This window comes from Nanorana parkeri, unplaced genomic scaffold (assembly GCF_000935625.1).
Source record: "Nanorana parkeri isolate BGI_ZX_2015 unplaced genomic scaffold, ASM93562v1 scaffold506, whole genome shotgun sequence".
NCBI classification, from domain to species: Eukaryota; Metazoa; Chordata; class Amphibia; order Anura; family Dicroglossidae; genus Nanorana; species Nanorana parkeri.
This window is the reverse complement of record NW_017306774.1, coordinates 388,760-404,462: the sequence shown is the minus strand read 5'-3', so window position 1 is coordinate 404,462 and position 15,703 is coordinate 388,760. Positions and strand designations below refer to the sequence as shown.

The 15,703-nt window shown below is 44.5% G+C and overlaps 1 protein-coding gene across 3 annotated transcripts in view; it reads left to right on the top strand.

Annotated features, from left to right (window-relative positions):
• Positions 1-15,703, top strand: part of KIRREL3 (kin of IRRE like 3 (Drosophila)) — a 338,979-nt gene that overhangs the window by 300,665 nt on the left and 22,611 nt on the right. For all 3 annotated transcript variants that reach the window (XM_018561196.1, XM_018561194.1, XM_018561195.1), the window contains 2 exons: positions 2,739-2,846; positions 6,516-6,625. In XM_018561196.1, the coding sequence (XP_018416698.1) occupies positions 2,739-2,846; positions 6,516-6,625 (218 nt within the window). The remainder of the gene's footprint in view (positions 1-2,738; positions 2,847-6,515; positions 6,626-15,703) is intronic.

Sequence of the window (15,703 nt, the reverse complement as noted above, 5' to 3'; positions counted from 1 at the left end):
ATCAGGGTTTTCTGCAGCTGAATGGGGAGATTTCCCTTCACTTCCTGTCCTGGAAGAACAAAAAAGCAACAGGAAATCTCTCCAAAGTAATAGGAAAGCTTCTCTTATACAGTTGCCATTGGAAGATTTTCGCTCATTTCCCGTTCCCGAAAAAACGGTAAAATTCTGAACATCAGTGACTTGCTGTCGTAGTGATGGTGGTGATCAGGACAATAAAGAGGGTGAATCTTCTCGCCAGGTACAAAAGCAGCAAATAAAAACCAACGAGGGTTTCAACAATTCCCCACTTCATCCAGGATAAACATAACCCTTTAGGTATATAGTATAAATGCTATGGAAGCCACTATGGTATAAAATCAATACTAAACAAGCACTCTGCTCCGGGCACAGCTTGAATGTTGGTTGAACTCAAGGCCTGGGCATGAGGGAATCTTTTGACCCGTGTCTTCTCATTTTGGTCAAACACTTAATACAGAATAGGACAGAAATAGTTCTCTATGCGTTCTTTGCTTTGCTGTGCACAGGGCTGTAGGGTTGAATGGGGAAGGGAGTAGCATGAAAGAAGACCAAATCCCAAAGCAACTTCTCAGTTTTACCAGAGAAGACATCAAATCCTTCCCGGCATATGGAGCTATTTTTGTCTCTGCTGTTTTGCACCATGTTATGCCTTTGATTGATCTCTTCCCCACTTTTCACCCAAAAAAAATTGACATGCAGGGAAGGGAAAAATGAGTCCCATGGCCTCATCGTCGCAAGGTCCAGCTCTTGTTCTGTACTGGTCTTGGTACATGTACAAATCTGTCCTTATGTCTAGATACAGTATATCTGGTACAATCCACAATACAAGCGAAAATCCACCAACCGGAAAATAAACTATATATATATATATTACGGCTGTTACTGATTAACATTTTCGTGTTCGATTGATCGAAATTTTTCGATTAATTATAACGCACATACAGAATTCTTGTCTTAGCAACAATGGTAATGGGGACACAAAGAAATAAAAAAAAGGTACATTTTAAAAAATGAACACGTTCAGGTTTTATTGAAAGGGGAGGGTTACAAAAATGGAAAGGTGAATGTCCCCTGGAAGCTGCTCTCTTCCGTGTGTATATGGGCCGGCTGGTTATTAAATAATCCACTCTATTTTTTTGTCATTTGAAATCCTTTTTTCCTGCGCTGGCTACACACGCTTGAAGAGCAACGGGACTGAATTTTAAAAAGCATTACAGAACTATTTTATATAACATAGTAACAGTAAGCAACATGGCAACAATACCTTTTTGTGCTTCTTCTGAGAACCTATTTGATACGGCTGATGCGTTCTAAGTACTTTCTCTCTGTGCACTTTTAAATCATTGCGCCTTTGTGGCTCCGTCAGCTAACGAAGGGAAGTGGGGAGGAGTCCGGTGACCTCACGGACATCAACGCCACCGGACTCCTCCCCCCTTCCCTTCGTTAGCCGTCACGGACATCGACGTCACCGGACTCCTCTCCCTTCCCTTCGTTAGCCGACGGAGCCACTTGGTGAAGGAGTCCGTCGATGTCCGTGACGTCACCGGATCTCCGACGGAACTCCCGGAAGACCGGGAAGCCGGCGGAGAGGTGAGTACCGATAAAAAAAAATTTAATCGATTAAAAAAATTAATGATTAATCGAGGAATTAATCGTTAATTTCCGCAGCTCTAATATTCATATTTTCATAGAGTGGTGAAGAAGTAGAACTGTCTTTGTTATTGCTGTTTTTGTTTCCATTAGATTTACCGTATGTGTCCTGTGACCATTGTCACCTGGGTCTTAAGGCGCTGTTCCCACTGCGCGATATGCAAATCGCGCGTTTGTCTCGCGATTTGCATATTGCGCGACATCGCGAGATTTGCCGCGCGATATCGCGTTCAAGCTTGCATTGAGCAAGCTTGAATCGCGGCTAAATCCGCTCCAAAAAGGGTCCTGCTGTAGCGACACACGACCCGCGACAGCAGGACCCTTTGCCCCATTCAAATGCATTGGAGCGCGATATCGCGCGGTAATTTGCCGCGACATCGCGGGAATTACCGCGTGATAAATCGCTCAATGTGAACGGGGCTTAAGAGTTAAAATCCAGAACTTCAGGCTGTCACCAGAACAGAAATAGAGGAGAAATCCTCCAAGGAGGACACACTTCTCATACTTTAAAGAAAATGTCCCTGACTTCCAGTTGTGTTTCTTAGACAGGAAGTAAGGAAATAACTTCCCAAGTGGGAAACAGATTGCATAAAAAATATAGGGGTATTAAAGGAGAACTATGGGGTCAGGGCTTTTCCCCATAGTTCTCCTTAGGGTAACGGGAGGACACAAACTAGAGTCCTCCCGTCACCCTAGGCTCAGTATACCGCAAGCTACAGGTATGTGTTCCCTCACTTCCCGATCTACTGAGCCGACCTGTGACAGTTTCATTGTGACAGGTCGGCTAGAACTATGAGGGGAGTGAAAAGCACCCGCCTCATAGTTCTCCTTTAATCTTTCCCTTTTTCATCCCCCCAAAAAAATTTTGGGCTTTAGATATACTTTTAAGTCAACTGGATTTTGAGAAAAAAAAGTTGGAGTGTCCTCCTTTCCTACCCTCCTCTTTATTGTTCAATGTATCCATACTAGAGTTGCACTTTAATATAACAAAGTAATGCGTGGAAGTTGAAATGTTACAATGTGATACTTATCCATCTATATCTATACATATCTATCATTATTTTCTGCAGAGTCAGTCCCGGTCACCGTGATCATTGGCGTGGCTGTCGGTGCCGGCGTGGCGTTCCTTGTTCTCATGGCAACAATTGTGGCGTTCTGCTGCGCTCGCAACCAGAGAAGTAAGTGTATTTATAATGCGACATGTCATTGCTCGGTGTAATTATTACAGGGCAGCTGTGAAAGTGATTAGGATATGTGTAAAAGCCAGATGCATAAATTTAAAGCATTCATAATTGCTTGTTACCCTGAAAACAAAATCAGCAGCTTTTCTGAAGCGAAGGAGGTGAACTGTTCACAAATTATATTGTTTAAAGCAAGATAATAGATGAGGGGGGGTTGGGGGGTATTTATGAAGAATGCTCATAGAGAGGTAGGTAGTGGCTGATATAAATACAGATCCAGGTACTCTCAGCAGTTGAATGTAACATATATTTAAAAGATAACTATGGCCAAACCTTTCTTGGCGTTAGTTCTCGTTCACAGAAGAACATTCACTAATGTCCTCCTGTGACCCAAAACTTGGTAAATAGCGGGCCCGCTACATGCTGATAGCACAGAGCCACAATGAAACCAGGAAGGATCCCGACAATATCGTGGGGATCCATACTGCTACCTGATTGACAGCTGGCTCTGTCTCTCTAGAGCCAAACCCAGCTGTGCCCGCCCCCTCCCCTGTCTGACCCTCCAGTGAGCGCTGGAGGAACGGGGAGGGAAGGGGGGAATCCCTGCGGGGGGTGATAACTGACAGTCACCACACTCTGCAGGGGGAAGATTGTAAAATGAGCGATCATCGGTTTGTGATCGCTCAGTTCTCGAGCTATAAAGCCAGCATGAGACAGCTGCAGTGTCACACCTCGGCTCTCTCTATGGGGACGAGTGCATTTCACTCTCGCCATAATTCTCATTTAAAGCAGAACTCCAGCAAAAGTAAAACCCATGTCTAGTCCGCTACTGCACCAAAAAAAAACTAATACCTCCCTATATTTAGCTTTTTAGATGCAAACTGTGTAAATACCTGAATGTGACTTAGATTCAGTCTTTATCAGTCCTGTACAGCAGAGCTGTGTGCTGAAGTACAAAGACATCAGTTGTGCTGAAGTACAAAGAACATGCTGATAGGAGGAGAGACCAGGATCACAGAGAGAGAGAGAGATGAGCTCATCAGTCTACTGCTGCCTCTTTCACTGTCCAATCACAGGCTGGGGGAGGGACAAGACCAGTATGTGTTATTGAACTGAAGCAGAGAAAAATCAGGTCTCTTGGGGCTGCTAGACAGGGCAGTGCTCTGTGGCAGAGCTGAGTAAATCCCAGACTGCACTGACAGAAATACAAATCCTGTAGCAGGTAATAAAAGAGCTCCAGTATATGTATTTACATGTGTATTTAACTGTTTGCCTGGAGTTCGGCTTTAACAAGGATGTGCGTGTTGTAATTTTCAAGACAGATTGACAATGATGGTGCAGAATATAAATATGAGAGCTGCCGCCCGCAGATAATGCTGTCAGAGGTCACCTAAGGCCTGATAATTACCGGCCTGCCCATTTCCTGACCCCATGTGTGAGGCTTGGTTTACAAAAGCATTACGATTGCAGTATTTTCATTTCCCCCTACAAGCTTTTTTTTTTTTTTTTTCACAATCATAAATGGATTTTTCACCTTCCTCAATGTACTGCTCCACCTATCATCTTATTCTAAAAGCTTTGTTTTTTTTATATTTTTTTTAGGCATATTCAGTGTAAAAGTCACAGAGGTTATCGATCCCTACAATGCCACATTTTGTGTCTTTCCATTCATCTCTTCTTTTTAAGATGAAACCTACTAGCGACACTAAACTCCGGAGTTACATCTTAAAAATACATTCAAGTCTCTGAACTCTGAGCAACAATGTATCTTATTTGTGTATCACTCGGCTGTAGATCCTCCAATCATCTCTGAATTGGTGCTGACACTGACCTTTCTTCTGGAGGGGGGGGCTACGTCTGTTCCCCATGGTCCCTGTAAATATTGTAAAGTAGTCACCGCTCCAAGCTCACTCTAGGGATGGACTACAATCCCAATACAAATTAGTAAAATAAACATGAGATTGTAGTCCATCCCTAGAGTGAGCTTGGAGCGGTGACTACTTTACAATATTTACAGGGACCATGGGGAACAGACGTAGCCGCCCTCCAGAAGGCAGGACACCGTCAGCACCGATTGAGAGATGATCGGAGGACCTGTGTGTGTTGTTGTCAAAATACCTGAACAATGTCGGCATCCAATCAGATTGTTCAGGTATTTTGAGAGCCAGCGGGGCCGACTAGCAAGATACTGAAGCCCGGCCCAGTGGGAGATTCCTCCATCCACACAGCTCAGCGTAGATGGAGGAATCTGTTGAACTTTTTCCATCTGACCACAGAAAATCTGCAGATACTCTATAGGTGTGTGGCCGGCTTTAGACAAAGTGCATGTATTCTTTTTGCCCCCCTCCCCTGGCCCTGCGCAGATCTATACTTAGCAAGATCCGAGGGTGGATGCTCCACTGTTTGTTGACAGCCAGCATTTCAAGTCTCCCTTTCCTGGCCATGTCTTTGAGCCACAGAAGTCTATGGGTCTGTAATGTGCAGGTGAGAGGACTGTGGTGCTGGATGTAAACAATAACGGATCTGTGCCCATGGGATCTTGGTAAATACGGATCTGCAGATGGGATTGTTTAGGTCACAGGCAAAAAGGATAAGTGCACCTTGTTTTAAAGTGCACTTATGCTTTAATGACCTGCCTATGAAAAGCTTTGGTGTACATGGGCTATTTAGATGTATCTGACATGTATGTGCCATGAATTTACCATGCATTTGCCAAGACTCATCTAAAGAGATTAAAGCAAATCACAGGTTCTCAGAAGCCCATGTTCATGAGCTTTTTCTGCATCTGTGCAGTTTTGTTGAAGCGATAGCCATTAGCTTTTATGAATTGTATTTTTTGGATATGGCACAGAGCTGCTCTGTGGATACAGTGAAGGGAATTTATCAAAACTGGAGCAGACAAAATCTGGAGCAGCTGTGCATGTGTCAGGAACCGGGTCTGAACCCGGGGCCTCTGCTGTAGCTGGTGGTGGTTCTACCTGCTGAGCCACCTTAGAACCTTGCCTGATCTCCTGTTTAATCCTCAGGTAAACATAGTTTCTGCTGAACTCGGAACTCCTTGCTCCTCCCTTGAACTTCCTATTTAAGCCACGCCTCTGCACTTCCTGTTTGCCAGATTATTGTGCTCATGCCATTATCTTGCTTCCTGCTCCCTCTGTGATACAATCCTCTCGTACTGCTACCCGTGTACCGACCTTTGGCTGCTGATTCACCGACTACTCTCATCGTCTTCCATACCTGATACCTTTGGCTACTGACCTCGGCTTGATCTCTGACTACGCTTCTGGTTGCTGTTTCAGCTACTGGACTCTGAGCCTGATCCAGATCGTGACGGCATGGTAACCAAATCAGTATCCACCTTTCATTTTCAAATCTTAATTGAAAAAAACGGAAGAGAGAAGCTGATTGGTTGCCATGCACAGCTGCCCCAGATTTTGTCTGCTCCGGTTTTGATAAATTCTCCCCCCACTGTGTTTACCACCCCCAGCAGGCCTTAACCCTACCATAGCCAAGGACGGCTTAAATTGGATGAAACCGAAGCGTGTCCTGTAGAGGCTGCTGGAGAGCAAAGACAAAGCCATAAGGGACAGTTCCAGGAAAGGCTGATAAATGTTATGGTTGGTGTCAAACATTTGTGTTTTAATGAAGCTGTAAATTTTTCATCAGATCTGAAAGGCGTGGTATCTGCCAAAAATGACATCCGAGTGGAGATTGTTCATAAAGAGCCAACGACGGGGCGAGAAACTGAAGAGCATTCCAGCATGAAACAGCTGATGGTGAGATATTGTCACGGTGTGATCCTTGATGCATGACAGCACAAATATAATAATGTGACACGACACAATATCTGAGAATGTGCTCCAACTCAAAGCAGACCTTGCATGAAAATTGACATTTAAACAGTACGAGATTTAATCATACTCAGCTTTGTAGCTTTAGTGAGAAGACGAAAAGGTTTATTGGAGTTATGTTCAGTCGTGAATAAACCTGAACACGTCCACTGCATTCTTTCTATACTGTAGCTCAGCAGGTCACAATGCCAAACTGATAAACCAGCCAGAACGTCCTCATCTGCTGGTCATGGAAAGAAATTCACTGGGCCTCCAAGGTTTATCCTAATGGTGTGGTTGGCCAATTAAGATGTGAAAGAGTAGTCTGTATAGGTGATCTGACTACAGGACAGGAAACGTCTACATCCCAGAGGATCTGCCCTGGCTCCTTGGTTGGTGGTAGGGATGCACCGATACCAAGTACCGTACTCGGGACATGTACAGATACTTTTCCAGCTCCAAGAACAATTCAAAAGTTAGGAAGCCGCTGTCATTTGTAAGGAGCACACGGAGCTCCCGGGACTTGTACATCTCTGTTATAATGTATGATTTAATTTTTATAAACATACCCTGTTTCCCTGAATATAAGACCTACCCCGAAAATAAGACCTAGTTGTGACCATTGCCAGGGCTGGTGGTGGCATAAGGGGGAACCTGAAGAGCCGCGGGAGAGATTCAGCGGTGCCAATGAAGCCAGCACTAGAGGAAGCGAGGCGGCAGTGGAGGGAGCAGAGCCGCATAAGCTGATGTTTCCTCTATAGCCCCGCCTCCTGTCACAGGCGGAGTGATACCTAATGCACTCCGCCTGTGAGGAATCGATATTTAAAGTGCGCTTTGCTTTTTCTGGTTACCAAATTGCTCTTGGAAAGGTACGGCACCCCTGATTGCCCTGATCACCATATTCTTAACTTTGCCATTTTGGATTATTTAATTTGGATTTGCATTAATTTTGGATTGTTATACATTAAAAAAATACATAAAACCTACCCCGAAAATAAGACCTAGTGTGTTTTTTTTGAGCCAAAAGAAATATAAGACAGTGTCTTATTTTTGGGGAAACACGGTATATAAAAAGTTGACATGTGCGATTCGTTTCGTTCCGTGTCGAAATTTGGACGAAATTTCGGAGATTCGAAGATTCGGAGCATCCGAAATTCCGAAAGATAACAAATCCGAAAGCATTCAAATCCGAAATTTCGGATTTGGAACGGATTTTGTCCAAATCCTGTGCGTGCACTGGTAACATTTAAACGGATAAAAACAAATTAAGAAAAGGATTTTAATGTCCCTTTAATAGTAAAGACGAGAGCGCAGCAAGCAGAAATGACAAATGTGCCAATTCTGCTACCCCACCTCAAGTTGAATTTTCGGGAATTCGTCCGAATTACGAATCCGTTCCGAATCCCCAAAAACTAAACACATATAGGATACGAATTCCAAAAACTAAACTAAACGAAACACATGTTTAGCCGCTGCACACGTCTAATATAAAGGAATGCCCCGACACTGGTACTCGAAAAGTATCTGTGCATCCCTAGTTTGTGGTGTTAAATAAAAGGACAGATACATCTTTGTTCAATGTACGGTTGAGGGGACAGTATAGCAACAGCCAGCACATTTTGGGGGGGTCATATGAATACCCCCCTCATCAGGGCTTATTGTGGGAGATCATGTATCAGGATTGTGATGGCTTGATGTTGGATAACGTTTTGTCCTGTGCGTGAGAATGCATAGAGCTCTTCAGCAGCCTTTGCTGGTCATATCCATATTTTAGAGGCAACAAAGGTAACACAAAAGATGAAGCAAGTCGGAGGATAGTCAAATATGACATCTTTGGAACTCCACTACAAAACTGCTATAAATTGACTTCCCCCCTATAAGAGTATGAAGAAACACATGTTTTTATGCTTTCATTTATGGAAACCAATAAATCTAAAAAAAAACTAGGGGGGGGGGGGATGAAAGCCAGTGCAGGGATTGGCAGAGGGGGGTGGGGGATGAAAGCCAGTGCAGGGATTGGCAGAGGGGGGTTGCAGATACTGAGCGGTTGGTTAGGTGGATAAGTCTAGCAGCAGCATTCATGATGGACTGAAGGGGGGGAGGAGCCTGTGTAGTGGTAGGCCAATAAATCGGCCATACATTTTCATTTATGCAAACCAAAAAGCTAAAAAAATAATAAATACCAACCGATCCTTAGTATTAGCCACATATGGACAGTGCAGATTCCAACCACCTTTTATCTAGGTATCATACACACGCTGATAGGACCCTCAAACATCTTCACCCTCCTTCCATATCTATGCAGATGTGTCTCAGCTTAGAAATCCAGGGAGAGTTCATACACAAGATTGGCAGAGAGATTGTTAAGCATCCTTTATCTACAGACAATCTGCAAGTAGTCTATGGACACCTCAAGGTTCAATGTTCTCAAGAGGGGGATAGTTAATGTAAGTATCCTCACCACCCCCCAGTGCTATACCACCCCCGGATTCCAAATCTAGACATTCGACAAATACAGGAATTATCAACCACTTATGTTCAATGTTTTCTCTAGTTAATTGAAGGCTGCAGAGTATGGAAGTATGCTCTGCACTAACGTATCCAGGTGATAGCAGCCAATCAAGAGATCATTATAGAGAGAGATGCATGATGAGCCCAAATCAAGAAGCATTATAAGAGGTAGCGGAGAATCACTCTAACAAGCCTTGAGATGCCGCCTGTGATCACTTCCTTGCTATTTTAAGTAAAAGGAGAAGAGAGTCCTCCATGTACTTTTACCATAGCGAAAATACTTAAAGCCCAATTCCAACATTTTTTTTTTTAAAGTCCCTATGAAAAGTAAAAATGTAAAAAACAGTTCTCACTGCAATGCTCACCCTAACTAAGGCAAAGTTCACCACAGTAAGTCTTCTCTGCCAATAGTCTTTTTGCAGTTTGAATTCCCATTTCCTGCAAGCCCGGGGCATCAAGGACCCTCTCACTGAGGGGACATTATCAATATGTCCTGGACCCACAGAAAAATGCGGTGCCACATAATGACGAGTAATGAGTTGGTTTAAAGGAGAACTATGAGGGGGGGTGCTTTTCACTCACCTCATAGTTCTAGCCGACCTGTGACAATGAGACTGTCACAGGTCGGCTCAGTAGATCGGGAGGTGAGCGAACACATTCCGGCGTTCGCCCCCCTCTCGATCCTGTCACGGCTCTCTGCCGTGACAGGGGAGGGGCTGGATTCCCCCCTCCCCGATCCGCCAGCGCTAACTGGCGGAACGGACGGGGGAGGGGGTGTTGACAGCTGGCTCTGCCTCTAGATAGGCAGAGCCAGCTGTCAGTCACGCAGCTGGGCGGATTCCGGCACAATTGTCGGGATCCGCTTCAGCGTCTCAGTATAAAGCGAGCAGCTGCTCGCGGTATACTGCGGCGTCTCAGTATACTGAGAGCTACAGCTCGCGGTATACTGAGCCTAGGGTGACGGGAGGACGCTAGTTTGTGTCCTCCCGTTACCCTAAGGAGAACTATGGGGAAAAGACTTTACCCCATAGTTCTCCTTTAAGCATAAGAGGTACTACATGGCAGACAGCTCCAGATGTCAACAAGACAGGTTCATTTTCTTATTGCAGGGTGCACAGAATCCTGGCTCACACTGGTATGCACATATCTATTATATTGCCTAAATTATACTGTTGCCCTGCTCCATCCTGTTTCCTAAGGCTCACTATTGGCTAGTAAGGTTGTCTATCAGAACAATGGACCAGTATTGTGGTTGAAAGGTAGTGCCCAGCTCTCAGACAGGAAACCTGGTTGATATTTGCACACCAGTGTAAACTGGGATGCCGGGCACCTGCGGGAGCTAAGTTAAAAAAATGTACCTGCCATGCGGGCAAATGGAGGCTCTATCATCTGTTACTGTTCCACTTTAGCTGCTTTCTTTAGTATGACCCATGAACAGCAAAATGAAAAAGGCACTTGACTCTAAGGGCCGGTACTTGACTCTAAGGACCTGTTCACACCATAAACCATGCGTTCCAGACCGGACAGCCTCTGGAACGCACTGCATCACATTCTGACCGGCTTCCTGCATTCAGGGGCGGGAGGGGGGCGTAGCAGTGCATTGAAATCAATAGCACCACAGTTCCGCCTATCACCCGCACCAGAACACGTGGCGCATCAGTGCCTACGTTCTGATCCTGCGCGATCTGAAAAAATGCTGCAAGCACTATTTTTTCAGATCGCACTGGACCGGATTTCAGGCACTGATGTGTCACATGTTCTGGTGCAGGCAATCACACTGCAGGAAGGGGAGGGTGGCTGTGGTGCCATTGACTGCGGTGCCATGCCCCCTCCTGCCTACAGGAAGGCGGCCGGAATGCGATAGGTGTGTTCCAGAAGCTGACCGCTCTGGAACGCACTGTTTATGGTGTGAACCGACCCTTATTGGGACGTTTTTGGCTGCTTGTCAGGTACCCACCCCCCACCACCACCTTTCCTTGGTTGGGTTTGGAGTTGAAGGAGAACTATGAGGTGAGTGATTTTCACTCACCTCATAGCTCTAGCCGACGTGTGACAATGAAACTGTCACAGGTCGGCTCAGTAGATCGGGAAGTGATCGAGCACATACCGACGCTCGCTCACTTCCCGATCCTGTCACTGCAGAGAGCCGTGACAGGGGAGGGACTGGATTCCCCCCACCCCTGTCCGATCCTCCAGCGCTGACTGGTGGAACGGACGGGGGAGGGGGCAGGTACAGCTGGCTCTGCATCTAGATAGGCAGAGCCAGCTGTCACTCACGCAGCTGGGCGGATCTCGAAATAATTGTCGGGATCCGTTTCAGCTGCGGCGGTCTCAGTATATAGTGAGCAGTAGCTCGCAGTATACTGAGCTTTGGGTGACGGGAGGACGCTAGTTTGTGTCCTCCTGATACCCTTAGGAGAACTATGGGGAAAAACCTTAACCCCATAGTTCTCCTTTAATGTAATTTTTTTTGTTGTAGTCATCAATTATAAAAGAAAATTTGCCCAAAAGAAAAAATCCTCAACCGTTCCAATACAGCGCAGCAGAAAAAAAACAGGAAAGTGTTTCATAACTTGAATGTTCACGTTTTGATAAGTCTGATGAAGTATTTTTGTAACTTACAGGCTGATAAATGGCTTCCTCTTAGAGATAGAAATACAGGAAATTAAAGTCTCCCTGCTGGTGTTCATCTCTTTTCATTAAATCACACGGCAAACATTTATAACATTTATCACGAAAGTTTTATAAAGCGATATGACAGATCGTTCTATAACAGGATAGGAATCACGGCAATCACTTATCGCACACCAATCTCACCAACACGGAGGTGGATTTAAGCACTGTCCACGCCGCATTAAAGTTACTCTATGTACACATGCGGGCTGATAAACTGTTTTATGGGAACATATTAATTACAGCTCGCGTTGCATAAATCTGGCTTGTAAAAAAGGGACTCTAGGAGGCACTCTAGTCCGGGCAGATTTATCCCTCCTTCCGAACACATAAATGTGATTTAAACTTACAATACTTTCTGATAAACGGTCTCCTCCCATGAAATGTATCGCCCTTTATAAACTTTATAGAGAAGAAATTAAAGGGATGCTGAAACCGAGGCTTTAAAACCTAATGCGTTATCTGGCTGAATGCAATATAAAGAGGAGATGCGGAATCGGGGGGAAACCAATAAGGCGCTCCTTGGAGACCGTTGGCTACAGTACAATATAGGATGTTTGGAGATAATGAGATAATAATATAGCATGCAATAATAAGGCTCCATTATTAAGTATACAAATCAGGAAGAGCGGAAGTTTGCGGAGGCAGAAAAAAAAATGCGCGGACTACTGAAGAGGAAAAAAAAATAAAGTTGTTGAAGCAACTTGAATTGATCGCGGCCTAACCAAGTACTGGGCAACGAGAGTGATGTCTACTCTACTAGATTGGTGAACATACCGGAAGAGACTGGGCTGGCTGGCTTTGTGGACTAGACTGGAGTTCAGGTCATTGTAGACCTTTCTTTGGCAGATGGTCCAAGCTTTAGATGAGCAAAGCGTCCATTACATGGTTCATATATCAGAGTTCTACTCTGCTGCACAATGTATGTTGTATACCGAGCACAGGTTGAAATTTACATACTCATCTGAATGAGATGGACCAGTGACTCCCTTCCCCTACCTCCACTCCCCTTCCCTGCAGAGAGCTCCATTGAAAAGGAAACTGCTTCTTCTTTCACACCCATAGTGCTCTGAGATTCCTATGCCATAGATTCACCGTATAGAGGAGAGCATTTCCCTGTTTACCTTTGTACAGGTGTAGCTTTTTTTTTTTTTTAATACTGCCCACTTCCTTTCATTTTTCAAAGTATATACCATATGTAACGCAGCCCCCCTCCCCTCATATTTACGGGTGTCTCCTTTGCCTAGCGGCTTGCAAAGGAGATACCTGTGCGTGCTCCCGGCCGGGCATTGAGTCGTGCTGTTTGCGTCCATTGCCACACACAGATCTCAACAAGCCACATCTCTTTCCCGCCTCCTCCCTCCTCTTAGTAGCTTGACAGGCAGGTGCAGCTGCCTATGGCTGCCCTGTCTTCAGTGGCCTCACGATTTATCCTCTCAACCCAGAACTTCTTGGACAAAATCAGAGGTCGCCTGGGAGCCAGAGGCGATGGACGTGGAGTATAGGTAAGCGGGAGTGGGAGGGCATGGAAAGGTAGTGAGGTTAAACCCTAAAAATACATCCAAGTACCTTAACTAGTAACAACAATGCATCGTATTTGTGTATCACTCGGTTGTAGATCCTCCAATCATCTCTGAATTGGTGCTGACACTGTCCTTCCTTCTGGAGGGGGGCTACGTCTGTTCCCCATGGTCCCCGTGTGTGTTGTAAAGTAGTCACCACTCCAAGCTCCGCCCCCAGGATGGACTACAATCTCACTTTTAGTTTACTGATTCGTACTGAGATTGTGGTCCATCCCGGGAGCGAGCTTGGAGCAGTGACTACTTTACAACACACACAGGGACCATGGGGAACAGACGTAGCCCCCCTCCAGAAGCAAGGACCGTGTCAGAGATGATTGGAGGATCTACAGCCGAGTGATACACAAATAAGATACATTGTTTATTAGTTAAAGTACTTGAATGTATTTTTAAGATTTAATTCCTGCGATTAGTGTCACTTTATTGCAGAGAATGCATTAAGGTAAAAAAATAAAAGCCTTTAGTACTACTTTATTACAGAACCTCAGCTCTTCAGTGACTTTTGGGCGACAAACCTATTTACATTCATCATATGAAATGTAAAAACATGAGACCTAAAGAAGCAAAGATGTTAAAGCTGATAAGTCACCTAAACGCAGCGATGTGAACAATGGGCTGAGAAACTTCATTGTCAGTGAAACCTTTAAGCCTAAAGCCCCACTCCGGACACATTAAAATTAATTAACATTGATTGATGGATGCATTGTTTTTGGAAGGTGAAGGGCTAGCACAAAGTAAGATACAGCTAACTCTCTACAGTCAAGCATTCTTGCTCCCCACCAGTTTCGACTGTGACGGCCAGTCGGCCAAAGCCGCTCTTCATGCTGATCCCCGACCATTCTGGTTACTGCCCCCCTCACTGACATCAGTGTGGTAATTGACTGCTGGTAGGGGTACCTATCCATGTTTTAGCACTTGAGAACAAAGGGCCAGACCCCAACTGTGGCTGGAAAAGATGAGCGTGCTATATCATCCCCTTGCAAAAACGTAGAGATTCTTCATGACTAATAACAACGACTTACAAAGCCATCAACAACTCTGCCCCCGGCTATATTTCAAGCCTTGTCTCAAAGTATCACCCTAACCGTCCTCACCACTCTTCAAAAGGCCTCCTGCTTTCCAGCTCCCTTGTCAACTCCTCCCATACTCGCCTCCAGGACATTACTAGAGTCTCTCCCATCCTCTGGAACTCTTTACCCCAACCTGTCCATCTATCTCCCACTCTGACTGCCTTTAGGCGATCCCTTAAGACTTATCTCTTCAGAGAAGCCGATCCCACCTCAACCTAACCCCTAAACTATCACATTCTCAAACAATTCATCCCCACACAGCTACCTCCTCATGTATCACTGGCCCCTCCCTTTTAGATTGTAAGCCCCCAGGGGCAGGGCCCTCCTTACCATCTTGTCTTGAGTTGTATTGTGATTGTAATGTCTTCCTTATATTGTAAAGCGCTGCGCAAACTGTTGGCACTATATAAATCCTGTATAATAATAATGTTTGGGGATATTGGCTTCTGGACTGCCATATTTGTCAGATTTGGTCACCACTGAGGAGAGGGGGGTATATTGTAAAGCGCTGCGCAAACTGTTGGCGCCATATAAATTCTGAAGAATAATAATAATAATAATAAAAAAATGGAGGTAATTTCTATTTTTTGTATGTGGCTAAATGTAGACTTTAGGTAGCTTATACATTAAACAAACAGCTTTATGTAGCCTAATATTATATTGGTACCACGATTTTGCTCCAGCTTGTATGGAGAGTCATGACACTGTCCTGGCAACAAGGGGCAAGATCCCAGAGTAATATTAAAGCGAGTACACAATAATGCCTTGGTGTAGCTTGCCATGAGCTCGTCATCTCCCATATAAGAGACTGATAATCTTTTTCTGAAAAGGTAAAAGGTCACTTTAAAATTCAAGAATAATTCTTAGAAACAGCTCATCGCTGGAAAAAGTAAAAATTAGGGGCCAATTTTCTAAATACAGAAGAAATGCAACTTTATTACCTGCAGAAAAAATATATACGAAAAAAAATGTAAATGATTTATCAGGTCTATAAAACCTTCATATTGTTCACTGCACCACATACAGTTAGAAATATATTGAAAAATCCCAGCCCAAAGAAGATTACCTCTTAAACAAATGCGACAAGTACTGTGTTAAGCACGCGCCTCTATAGAATATTGGTACAGGAGTAATAAAATAAGCAATATTAGAATCAAACGATAATACATTCTAAGTGGATTGTATAAAAA